This window comes from Leptonychotes weddellii, chromosome 10, assembly GCF_054177405.1.
Source record: "Leptonychotes weddellii isolate Sample4059 chromosome 10, ASM5417740v2, whole genome shotgun sequence".
Taxonomy (NCBI): domain Eukaryota; kingdom Metazoa; phylum Chordata; class Mammalia; order Carnivora; family Phocidae; genus Leptonychotes; species Leptonychotes weddellii.
Genome location: NC_138378.1, coordinates 20,968,229 through 20,981,566, shown reverse-complemented (window position 1 = coordinate 20,981,566; position 13,338 = coordinate 20,968,229). Strand labels below are relative to the sequence as shown.

The 13,338-nt window shown below is 40.5% G+C and overlaps 1 protein-coding gene across 5 annotated transcripts in view; it reads right to left on the bottom strand.

Annotated features, from left to right (window-relative positions):
• The window catches only part of UQCC1 (ubiquinol-cytochrome c reductase complex assembly factor 1), a 91,597-nt gene extending 80,828 nt beyond the window's left edge, over positions 1-10,769 (bottom strand). For 2 of the 5 annotated variants that reach the window (XM_081832913.1, XM_081832916.1), the window contains exon 1: positions 10,636-10,769. In XM_081832913.1, coding sequence (XP_081689039.1) covers positions 10,636-10,659 — 24 coding nt within the window. In that variant the 5' untranslated portion in view covers positions 10,660-10,769. Of the gene's footprint in view, positions 1-10,238; positions 10,552-10,635 lie in introns of those variants that run through there. The other 3 variants (XM_081832915.1, XM_081832918.1, XM_081832917.1) reach the window with 3 other exon arrangements.
• Between the last annotated feature and the right edge of the window lie 2,569 nt (positions 10,770-13,338).

Below are 13,338 nucleotides of genomic sequence, written 5' to 3'. Positions count from 1 at the left end.
AGGACCAAACCTCCCCATGCTCATCTCTCTTAGGATAAGATGAACCCCTGCCTATTCCTGATCCATGAACCAAAACAACTCTAGTAATGGCTGACTCAAAAAGGGGGACATGGTTCCCTCTCAGGAAAGTAACAAAATAAGCAGACTTCAGGCATTTTACAATTAGGTTATCATTTAAACAAGAGTTTGCAATGCCTTTTTGTAAACACTGACTTGTCTGATCTTTACAGAATCCCTTTATAGTAAGCCGTGTGGATCATTATCATCCTCAAAAGGATGAAGAACCTAGGGCTGAAATTTTTAGGGTGGGAAAACACAGCAGGCCAATTTGATTTCCAAAACAAAAGAGGAGGATTAAATGGCTGTTAGAGTTATGATTGAAGTTCAGTTTTCCCCTCTGGTATTAAATGACCTCAGAAAGGCCTCGGCCAAAGTAAAAGACTAGGCTGGGGAAAAGAAGAGCTCCGTTTTGTAAATGAGAAGCCTGCTTTATTTTACAAACCTGAAATACATTCCACTGTATAAATGACATTCATGTACACAGTACTGGAGATCTCTATTCTAGGAACCAACTTTGAGGGATCCAAGGGTTTCTTTCTACTTGACCTATAGGCTTTATAGGGCCACAATGAGAACTGGATACATAAATTGTTTAAAAACACTCTGTCAGGGGCACCTGCTAAAAACCTTTGCCAGGGGCTCAGTAAATTAAGCGTCAGACTCTTGATTTCGGCTCAGGTCATGATCTCAGGGTGATGAGAGCGAGCCCCACTTCAGGCTCCATGCTGAGCATGGAACCTGCTTGAGATTCTCTCCCTCTCCCTCTGCCCCCCACCCCCAACCCTCGCTCATGTGCACACGCATGTGCACACACTCTAAAAGATAAATAAATAAAAATTAATTAATTTAAAAAAACACACATAAACTACAGTACTAGGAGCCAAAGATCTGGATGCTAGTTTAAACTCAGCTATTCTAATAGGATCTTTACAAATAGTTTACCCTGTACAATGCACAGGTTCCTCATAGCAATTATTTCGGCTGAGATTTGATCTGTTGGGATAATATTCAAATAAGAGACAGTTACTGGCTTTTTGTTTATTAACACTGAATCATTTGCCAGAATCATTCAACGTTAGATGTTCCTTTCCTAAAAATGTAAATATGGGATAAACTTCTGCAGATTCAAGCCCAAAGCAGGGGAAGAAAAGTAATGGGAAATTACAAGTAGGAACAATACAAACTTCTGAAAGATTTTCTGAAGAATTTCATCATATTTTTTCCCCACGTCAACAAAATTTTTCTCTAGAATTTTGGTTCTACTTGGTTTTATGCCAATACTTTAAATCAGTTCTGATTAGAAGAAAGAAGCAATCAGCTCTGTTCTTTCCTTCTCCAATCCTACAACAACAATTCTCGTCCAAACCCTTAATTGAAACTGAGGTGCAGCAGAAAGGGTATTTGAATTCCAAGACAGTTATTAAATAGCTGTGTGACCCTGAACTAGTTACTCAATATTCTGGACTTCCATTTTCCCTTACGTAAAGTGGGAATAATAAAAGCTACCTCACAGGAGTGTTCCAAGGATCATTTTGTAAAAGCACCTCAAGAACACTGAAACACAGGACACCTGGGTGGCTCAGATGGTTAAGCATCTGGCTTTGGCTCAGGTCATGATCCCAGGGTCCTGGGATCGAGTCCCGCATCGGGCTCCCTGCTCAGCGGGGAGCCTGCTTCTCCCTCTCCAGCTCCCCCTGCTTGTGCTCGCTCACTCTCTCTCTGTCAAATAAATAAATAAAATCTAAAACACACAAAAAAGCATCATTTTAACAATTGTTACTGAATTATGTACATAAGCTTCTCTTTTCACAGCAAACTGTCATAGCAGCAAGAACCATTTTCTTAAAAGATTGTTTTGAACCTGGTATTCCCTTTCTCAAAAGCTTGCAGTGCCTCCAAGTGCCCTTTTAGTCAAACTTAAACACCTGATCTTTACCAACTGGACCCTTCTAGACTCAACTTTATACTTACATACCCTGCCTTGTATTCTCCGGAGATTCAGCAGTTCCAAAACCTGACTCAGATTCCCTGGTTTGGGAATTACTGCTCCTCTCCACACAAGCTAATCCTCTTCTGGTCAGTTCCTCTGGGACTCTCTTCTTCCCTCTTACCCAACCCATGAGCTCATTAGCTTCGAGAAGTCTCCCCAGACTCCAGGTACTGGTTCTACTGACTCTATTTGGCCCATTTTCCTCTGTACCTCTCCCAGATTTATATTTATAAATGAATATAAATCTGTGGAAGTATTTCTCTCCCTCTTACAGATACTGACATATTAGGCCTATAACAATTAGCATACCTCAACTCCCAAGTTTAGGAAAACATTTATAGCCATTTCCAATGGTTAAAATTAACTTAGGATAATATATACACCATAATTAAATGGGAACTGGTTTTATTGTCTTTTTGCCTCACCAACACTTCAAAACCAAAATTTTAAAGACGTTTCACATTTTTATTTCCTGTGCGTATTGTAAATTGCTGGTGATTTTACATTTGTATTTCAAAATACTCTGACAGACTAATTTTTCAACTATACCTTAATCAGTCCACTGACCAGCCTGTTGCCGCATGTGGTTTTTAAGATACATAGTATTTTCCTCAGCTTACTCATGAGGTGGAAAAGGCTTTACAGGGAGTCTATTCTCCTATTCCCCAAGGTGTTCTTTTATAAAGTGCACACAAACACTGAGTTAGTAAATACTGAACCATTGCTCCTAGGGTAAATACAGGCTTAGGTTTCTGCAAGCCTCCAGTCACATTTTCATCAACCAATCAATACATAACCTTGTGTGTTTCTGTTTAAAGACATCTTATCTTATTACATATGTATATATATGCATATATAGTTGATTCATTAACATTGAACTCATGGCCAATAGCACCGTAACTCACTCCTGAACAAAACTTAGCTAACACATAAATTTTCTCTGTAAGGAACATCACAGCCTTCTTGCACTTAGCAACACTAGATAGCACTAAATGGCACTAACATTTGGGGACCATATTAAACAGGGAAATCACCAACAAAGCACAAAAATACAAAAAAAAAACCATGGCATTAAATAGACCGTGAAAAGGATACTTGTTTACAGTATAAGAGCTAAAATAAGAAGTTAGAGTATCTATCTCAGCTAGGAACTTTCATGTTGCAGCTCAAATTTTTCACTCCTCTGCACATATCCATAAATGACCGCAAAAGTGCCATGAGTATTGATTTTGGGATTACAAATAAATTTTAGCAAGTATAATGAATTCAATCATACAGAATCTGTGAATAATGAAGATCGACCATAGTCACCAAAACTACTCTGCAAAGGTCCACTGGCTCCTATATTCTGAATACCATGGATACTAATTCAATTCCATAATCCGAAAGACAAACACTACCTTAGCAAACTGCCTGCAAGTTACAAAGTGGCATGCTACAATAGGATACTTACACAGACAGCAGGAGCAGAGAATGTTCATAATTACTGAATACTCTGCCTCCTCCCACTTTGTTGGGGTGTCCAATCTAAGCTTTAAAAGACTGATTAAATCTGGGAAAGACTTGAGCAAATCAGTAAATACATTAAGATTGAGCAAATAGGCATATATATTATTACAAATATTAAGGGTTTCTATTAGAGAAAGGAGTTAACAAATATGAAAAGACAGAAGAGTACAATAAACCCTGTGGTACTAGGATGGATTTAGAATAATTGGTATGAGTTTTTAATACATATAAATATAGAAACAGATGTGTATTTATGTATGTGTATACACTTACATATACTTCGTATCCCTGTCTTGATAGGTCCTGGAGGTAATGAGTACATCTAGCATCCAGGTTTGGTTTCAAAATAGCAATATTCACTAAAAAGAATTAGTCTTCTCTGGAGAAAAGTTGACTTCTGAATGGGGTTGATGCTCCTTAAAGTTTTATTTGCAAAGCACTAGCACTATTTGATCTGTTAGTAGTTCTTTGGAAGACTTCATTTGCAAGGCTGTCCTGGAACTCATCCAATATGAAAAAACGTGCCCCCCCAGGAACGTTGGTTGAAAACAAATAGAGGCAATTGTTTAACTTCATGGCTGCCTGAGGTAGTGGATAATACTTGGGGAAAACAATAGGCTAATAAAAAAGCTTAAAAGGAAAAGCAAGAGAATGAGCTCATAAGGGCTTTGAAAAGGTCTGACATATTCCTGTGAATCTGAAGGCCATGCACATGCACAGAGCTGTGTACAGGAACAGAAAAGACCTGAGACCTCTGGTTGACCTTGAGGCTCTTAGGAAGTGAAGTTTAAGACAGAGATGTTAAACAACCTGCAAAATGTTGATGGTGTGCCCCAACATGTGCAGAGTCCCTCAGAAAAAAACAGGAGACGATGGGGCACCTGGATGGCTCAGTTGTTAAGTGTCTGCCTTTGGCTCAGGTCATGATCCCAGGGTCCTGGGATTGAGCCCCACATCAAGCCCCACAGTGGGCTCCCTGGTCGGCAGGAAGCCTGCTTCTCCGTCTTCCACTCCCCCTGCTTGTGTTCCTGCTCTCACTAACTCTCTCTCTCTGTCAAATAAATATATAAAATCTTTAAAAAAAAAAACAAAACAGGAGACTTACTGGTTCCAAGTATTTAAGGAAGTCTCCAATCTTTATTTGACCACTAAGCTAACTGAGCAGAGACCACACAACAAAGAATACAGACTTTACAGAATTCAGAAAGGTCACTAAACAGAAAAATAATAATTCTGAGAAAGGACAGATCTGATTTCCAAAGTTGCCACATTATATTATTTAAAATGCCCAGGTTTTTTTTGTTTTGTTTTGTTTTTTAAAGATTTTATTTATCCGGGGCACCTGGTTGGCTCAGACGTTAAGCGTCTGCCTTTGGCTCAGGTCATGATCCCAGGGTCCTGGGATTGAGCCCCACATCAGGCTCCCTGCTCAGCGGGAAGCCTGCTTCTCCCTCCCTCTCTGCCCCTGCTTGTGTTCCTTCTCTCAGTGTGTCTCTCTCTGTCAAATAAATAAAATCTTAAAAAAAAAAAAGATTTTATCCATTTGACAGAGAGAGACACAGTGAGAGAGGGAACACAAGCAGGGGGAGTGGGAGAGGGAGAAGCAGGTCTCCTGTGGAGCAGGAGCCCAATGCGGGGCTCAATACCAGGACTCTAAGCCAAAGGCAGACGTTTAACAACTGACCCACCCAGGCGCCCCATAAAATGTCCAATTTTTAACCAAAAAAAAAGTATGAAGCATGTAAAGAAACAAAAAAGCATGGTCCATATACAAAGGGGAAAAAATTGATAGAAACTGTCCCTGAAGAAAGAAAATAAACTGTCCCTGAGGAAGCTCAGATGTTAGACAAACTAGACAAAGACTTTAAGCCTGCTATTTTAAATGTTTAAAATCTAAAGGAAACCATGTCTAAGGAACTACAGCAGAGTATAAGAATGCTATCTCACCAAATAGAGAATATCAACAGAGAGATTATTTTTTTAAAACACAGAAATTCTTGGGGCGCCTGGGTGGCTCAGTCAGTTAAGCAACTGCCTTCGTCTCAGGTCATGATCCCAGGGTCCCAGGATCAAGCCCTATGTCAGGCTCTCTGCTCAGCGGGGAGCCTGCTTCTCCCCCTCCCTCTGCCTGCCAGTCCCCCTGCTTGTGCATTCTCTCTTTCTCTCTTTCTCACTCTGACAAATAAATTAAATAAATAAATAAATAATAGAAATTCTTCTGTTGAAAAGAATAAATAAACATTTCACTAGAGGGATTAAACAGTAGATTTGAAGAAGAGAAAATCAGTGACCATGAGAACAGGCCAACTGAGATTATCCATACTAAGGAACAGAAAGAAAAAAGAATGAAAAAAAAAATTCACAGAGCCTCAGAGAACTATGGTATACCATCCAATGTACCAACATATAATGGGAGTCTCGGAAAAACAAGAGAGAAATAGAGGGACAGAAAAATATTTGAAGAAATACTGGCAGAAAACATCCCAAATTTGATGAAAAACATCAATCTAGAAATCCAAGAAGCTCAACTAACTCAAGTAGCATAAATTCAGAGAGATCTATAAATGGACATATCATAATCAAGCTGTTGAAAGACAAAGACATACAATCTTAAAAGCAGGAAAAGCTATTCAACATGTATAAGAGATCATTGATAACATTAACAGCTGATTTCTTCTCAGAAACCATGGAAGACAGAAGGCAGTGAGATGAAAAATTAAGACTTTCTAAATAAACAAAAACTAAGAAAATCTGTCAACAGCGGACCTGCTCTACAACAAATATTAAAGGGAAAACATCAGGCTGAAATGAGACCTCTGACACTACAGTAACTCAAATCCACATGACGAAATAAAGTACACTGATAAAGGTAACTACTTAAATAAAAAATAAAGCATGAATATATTTTTTGTTTATAATTATTTTTTATTTACATTTTTATTTTTAATTTAAAAGGCAACTGCATAAAGAATAATTGTAAATCTATGCTGATGGGCACACAATGCATAAATATATAATTTGATAACATTCTAAAAAAAAAAGATGGTCACTATGGAAGGAAGGAAGAAAGGAAGGAAAGAAGGAAGGAAGGAAGCCACACTCTCTAAAAAAAAAGATGGTCACTATGGAAGGAAGGAAGGAAGGAAGGAGGGAAGGAAGGAAGGAAAAATAACAAGCATTAGCAAAGATGTGGAGAAACTGGACTGGAGCCCTTATGCTTTCTTGGTGGGAATGTAAACACTGCAGCCACTGTGGAAAATAAAATGGCAAATGCTCAAAGAATTAAACATAGAATTACCTGAAATCGAGAGTCCGGCATTTAACCCACTGAGCCACCCAGGGCACCCTGATAAATGCCCTAAAAATGTTAGCTATCTATATTCTTGCCCAGGAAATATCAACGTCTTATTTCAACTACAACCTTTATCTCAGCTTCCTTACTCTCTCCTGAACACCAACTCTCTAGCTACTAAAAAAAACAATAACAACAAAACACCACCTTCTTCTCAGCTGAATATGAGTCCTCAGTGAAGGACACTGCTATATTAACTCAGTCATCCAAGGCAGACCGGGGACTCACTGTTAAGACATCCCTCTCCCTCACCCTCAATATCTAACCTTTCACCAAGCCCTGTAGATGGTTTCCTCAATACCTGTTGAAATCATCCCTTCCTCTTTAACCACGCTTTTCCCTCTTAGTACAGGCCTTCCTCACTTCTTCCAGGATTGAGTAGCTTCTGACTGGCCTCCAGGACTTGAATCTCAGCCCTCTGACTGATCCATCCACAACTGCTACAGGGATCTATTAAAGCAAAAATCTAATAGTGAGTATGAGAGTTTACAATGATAAGTTTCTTTTTTTTTTTTAACTTTTTTATACTTTCAAAATAAAATTTTTAAATTTCAATTTAAAAATGAGAGAAGAGAGGCACCTGGCTGGCTCAGTTGGTAGAGCATTCAACTCCTGATCTCAGGGTCATGAGTTCAAGACCCACATTGGGTGTAGAGCTTACTTTAAAAAAAATAAAATTAAAAAGACCACAGCTTTAAAAAATAAATAAATAAAATTTTTAAAAATAAAATAAAAAATGAGAAAAGAAACTAAAGTGTTCCCCTGATCAGTGGTGGTTGCAGGGGGAGAACAATAGGAGAAAAGGACTGCAAAAGAACACAAAGAAATGTTGGGGAGTGAGAAACATGTTCATTATTTTTATTGTGGTGACAGCTTTTCAAGTGTGTATCTATGTTAACAGTTACTAAATTGTATAATTAAATAAGTACAACTTATTGTATGTCAATTATTCTTTAACTTTAAAATTTTAAATAAAAAAATAAATGTATCAAAAAACCTTTAAAAACAAACTTTTTTGCCCTAAAAACAGAAGCTTTGACATAAATGCCATCTACAGCATGACAGATGATGCCAAGCAATATATACACATGACTATCACAGACTACTTATCTGCAGCACAAGTCACAAAAGGTCAGGGAGTGCATAACCTTGTCCTAGAACCCAGTCTCCAGGGCCAGGCGCAAACGGGGGACCACAGGAAACCAGCCTGGACACTGGGCTGCTATCAGTTCACATGAGGTTGCACACCATTCAAACCTCCTCAGTGTGCATTTGCAACTTACCCATGATGCACCTCCTCCCTTAGTCCACTTGAAAGACTCAGGGTCTCACCCTATAGAAGTACCTTAGTGGTTTATATTATAGGCATAAGAACAACTTGAAAATGAAGATCGGGTTGTTTTCAAATTGAAAATTATTTGAAAAATAAATAAATAAATAAATAAATAAATAAATAAATATTAAAAATTTGGAAAAAACGCTATTAAAAATAAATCTTCCCTTGCTTAAAATATTTCAAAGGCTCCCCTCTGCCTCAGGATAAACCTCTAATCCTAACCATGAAACACAAGGCCCTGACTCCTCTCCTGCCATTTCCCCATAAGTGTCCCTGAGTCAAGCCAAAGATTCACGTACAGTTCTTGGTTGTCTGGCATTAGTAGCATAAGCTAATGCTTCTCTTCTATGCTCTCTCCCATTCTCTAGTGCTCTCATTTAGTTCAGGCATCTGTCCCTGATGGATGCTTATCCTCAAGCTGGGCTAGATGTGTCTCTACTCTGCTCCTGTAGCACCTGGTACAGACTTCTATCACAGCATTTCAAGTATTGTATTAGTAGTTCTCTTTTCTGTCTCTCCTATTAGATTATAAACTTGAGAGAAAGGTGTATGTTTTTCATCCTCAGTCCCTTGGATAGCTCCTAGAATGTAGTAAACTCTCAAAACAGTTGCTAAACTAAAAGGAAGGGAAGAAAAGCACTTAAAGGTCACCTGTATCAACTGATTTTCTGATCAATCCTATCAAACTTACTGTTAAGAAAATCTGAGGCTCAGAGAAATTAGATGACTTGCTCAAGGCCACATTCACAATAAGTAATGGAGCCAAACTTTCAACCAAGGCTCTTCAGACTCCTAGACAGGTAGATTGCCTGCATTTGTGAATTCCTCAGCACCTAATGCAAATGCCTCTTCAGAATAGGTATTCAATAAATATCTGCTGCTTTCATGTTTACTGCCACTTTCAACTAGTCCTAAGGGAGATTGTATCTTATAAGAGGCCTTTAAACAATCACAGTATAAAGTGAAAGTGATTTTAAAACCTAAAAAAGTAAAAGTGACTTTCCTTATCTAAACTTGGTTTTTATCTAAAAAGATGAACAGAAAGGAATAAATGGAAAAAAATCTGACTAACAGAGGGCAGTTAGGTGGTTTCAATGGACGCTACCACCCAAGAATAAACCTGCAACAGTCCACACACTCAGGGGGCAAGAATATTTAATATATCTGGGACAGCCACTAACTTCCAAGACAAATCAAGGTATTCATTTCGGATGTACAGCCCAATAAACTTTTTACCTTTTTCCTGACATACCCACCTTAAAAACTAAATAAGGCCATCCTAGTTGCCATTTCCAACAGCAGTTCTCAAATCTGAATCAACTTCTGCCCTGGCATCAACAATTACTTCACCAAATGAATCTTTCTGTAAGTTAAATGAGCTATTCTTCTTCAAACACTTACTGAGCAGCCTTTGCTAGGCTGACAAGAAATACAAGAGGTAAAACAGCAGTCCTTGTAAACCATATATAAAAAGATCAGAAACGTTAAGTGTAAATAACAACTCACAAGATAGCCAGAGGCAGGAATGGAAAGTGTCTGCTCTGAAAAACAATGTCCTTGACCCAATTTTTGAAAGACTCACTAAAATTATAAACCCTTCCATCCCTCAATGATTAGTAACTGAGCTCTGTATCTTCCTAACCTTTTTCTGCTCACTTTCTCCTTGAATTCCCAGATGTCAGAGTATGGAGAAGGATAAGGACTGAATCTCAAGTGCAACAGTTTCCGTTAAGCAGTCTAGTAATCCTTCCTTCCTTACTTCATTAATTCCTTCAATAAATATTTCTTGAACACCTATGATGTGCCATACACTGTGCTAGGCAAAGTCAAAACGACAGATCTGAGCCCGGTTTTTGTGCAGCTTTCAACCTAACAACCTATAACAGTATTCCACTTAACTGTACAGTTACGAATCGTCTCACCGATCTCGGAAACAAACCCAGAGAACCTCAGAAACCAAAGGGACTGCAGATTAACCTCGTTTTTCCTACCGGGAAAAGGCCCGAAAGTGACTCGTCCAAGGTCACACTGGGCATCAGTGACAGAAGAGAAACTAGAACCCAGGTCTCCCGACACTCCAATCAGTGCCCCCACGTGCTGCCACTCCCTGCGGGAAAGAGGTCGCATGAGGTGACTAAGAAAAAGCAAACTTCGCCAAATTTAGGTCCGATGTCGCTCTCTCCCTCCTCCAAAGCGGGGGAAGCCACAGCCAAACGGTAGGGGGAAGTAGGACGCTGCCTCAGTTTCACCGCAAGAGAGGCGGTCGCGTAACCTCGCTGCCGCACAAGCTCCCCTCCTGCACTTTCCTCCAGTTTCTCCCGCCCTGCCCTCTCCGAGTCCAACCCTGGGGCCCAGCGGGCGACCGCAGCAATTTACTCCTTCACTCACAAGGACTCGCACCAGCAACGCCATGTTCCTCTACAACCATTTCCGGGTAAAGGGTGGCCTTCCGGAGTCCCCGCGGCCCCCACCCCTTGCCTGTGTTGTCCTTTCGCCGGCGGGTGCCCGGCAACGGCGGCGCAGGCGTACAGAGGCCACCGCGCTCACGAGCGCGCGCTTTTTTCTCCTGAGCGCAAGGCTGCCTGGTCCCGGCGCGCGCCTCCCGTTCTCTCCAGTCTTCCACCCCACGACATGTCACAGACGCTCAAGTCCTCTCGGCAGCACCTGTCCTCCTTGACCAGTGGCCTCGGGCTTTTCATAGCTCTCTCCTTATCCACCCCGCTTCACCCAGCCTCACTCCTCAGCGCCCCATTGTCAGAACTCTTCCAGACTCTACCCTCACGAGAATCCCTCCCCCTTGTCACTGGGGGGTTGAAAAAAAAAAGGACTTTGGGGGATCCCAACATTTAAGGGCTCCCTAAAAAAAAGAACCTGAGGGGCGCCTGGGTGGCTCAGTTGGTTAAGCAACTGCCTTCGGCTCAGGTCATGATCCTGGAGTCCCTGGATCGAGTCCCTGGATCGAGTCCCGCATCGGGCTCCCTGCTCGGCAGGGAGCCTGCTTCTCCCTCTGACCCTCCCCCCTCTCATGTGCTCTCTCTGTCTCAAATAAATAAATAAAATCTTTTAAAAAAAAAAAAAGAACCTGAGAAGGAGTTGTAGAGGAACACAGGAGAGTGTTCAGCTGAGTCCTGAAAGTCAGGGGAAGAGGGCCGGCAAGGGCTGACCTGAGGCCTGAAGGGAACTTTTGGGGTTTCTGGCAGGTTGGTTGTTTCATGGGAACATCTTTGAGTATTGACAGAAGAAAGAATCAAGGATGCAAGGAGTTTCTTAAGGAGGTGGGAGAGAATGGCCTTGGCTAGAGCATCTCTTCCATTGTATCCCAAGAGCAATAGAGGAGAAAAGGTGTGGGTGGACGCTCCTGGGGGTTGACTGAGAGCGGAGCGACAGGATGTTCAAGGACTTCTTTTCATTCAGTCAGCAAAGACCCGGTGAATGTTCACTATGTGCTGGTCACAAGGCAGGTGTGGATAATGGCTTTGTGGAGCTCCTAGACTGGTGGGAGAGGCATGCAAAAGTCTAGTAAACCAATGAAAAAATAAAATAATTAAAAATTATGAAAAAAATATGGTAAGTGCTTTGAAGGAAACAACAAAGAGCTAAACTTGAGAATAACATGGGAAACTACACTTTAGATAATATGGCCAGGTAAGGCCTCTCTGAGGAGGTGGCATGTAAGTTGAGACCCAAAGGATGAATAGGAGCTAGCCATGGGAAGTGACTCTGAACATGCTATTTTTATCAGCAAGTATTGGGGGGTGAGAAAGGGAAAGGAGATTTGAGGGCAAGAGTCCTGAAATGGGAAAGAATAAGAGTTTATTTTGGGTAGTTAGAGAATTGGGTATTTACACCCCAAAAACAAAAACACTAATTCAAAAAGATACGTGTACCCCTATGTTTATTGCAACATTATTTACGATAGCCAACATATGGAAGCAACTTAAGTGTCTATCCATAGATGAATGGATAAAGAAGATGTGGTGTATATATACACAACGAAATGTTACTCAGCCATAAAAAAGAATGAGATCTTGCCATTTTTGACAACATGGATTGAGCTAGGGAGTATCATGTTAAGTGAAATAAGTCTGACAGAGAAAAGAAATACCATATGATTTCACTCATATGTGGAATCTAAAAACAAAACAAATAAACAAAAGAGCAGAAACAGTCTCATAAATACAGAAAACTGGTGGTTGCCAGAGGGGAGGGGGGTGGGAGAATGGATAAATTGGTGAAGGGAATTAAGAGGTACAAACTCCCGGTTATGAAATAAGTCACAGAGATGAAAAGTACATCATAGGGATTTAATCAATAATATTGCAATAACTTTGTGTGGTGACAGATGGTGACTACACTTATGGTAAGCACTGAGTAATGTATAGAGTTGTCGAATCACAATGTTGTACACCTGAAACCAATATAACAGCGTATGTCGACTATACTTCAATTTTAAAAAAATAAAAAGAATCCAAAGAAAACCAGTGTGGCATCTGAATTAATTAATTCAGAATTAATTAACCTGAATTAATTAATTGAATTAATTTAAAGAATAATTAAGATTGGCAGAAGCTAAATTATGCAAGAACTACTAGATGAAGTCTGTATTTTATTCTAAGTATAGCTGGAAGCCATTAGAGGATATTAAGCAGGGGAGGGCTATCTGGCTCATGTTTAAGAAGCTGATGTTGATGAGGTGCCTGGGTGGCTCAGTCGTTAAGCGTCTGCCTTCGGCTCAGGTCATGATCCCAGGGTCCTGGGATCGAGCCCCGTGTCGGGCTCCCTGCTCGGCGGGAAGCCTGCTTCTCCCTCTCCCACTCCCCCTGCCTGTGTTCCCTCTCTCGCTGTGTCTCTTTCTGTCAAATAAATAAATAAAATCTTAAAAAAAAAAAAAAAAGAAGCTGATGTTGATCGCTCGGCATCAGGGAACTCCAAATCAAAACCTCAATGAGATATCACCTCACACCAGTCAGAACAGCTAAAATTAACAAGTCAGGAAATGACAGATGTTGGTGAGGATACGGAGAAAGGGGAACCCTCCTACAATGCTGGTGGGAATGCAAGCTGGTGCAGCCACTCTGAAAAACAGTATGG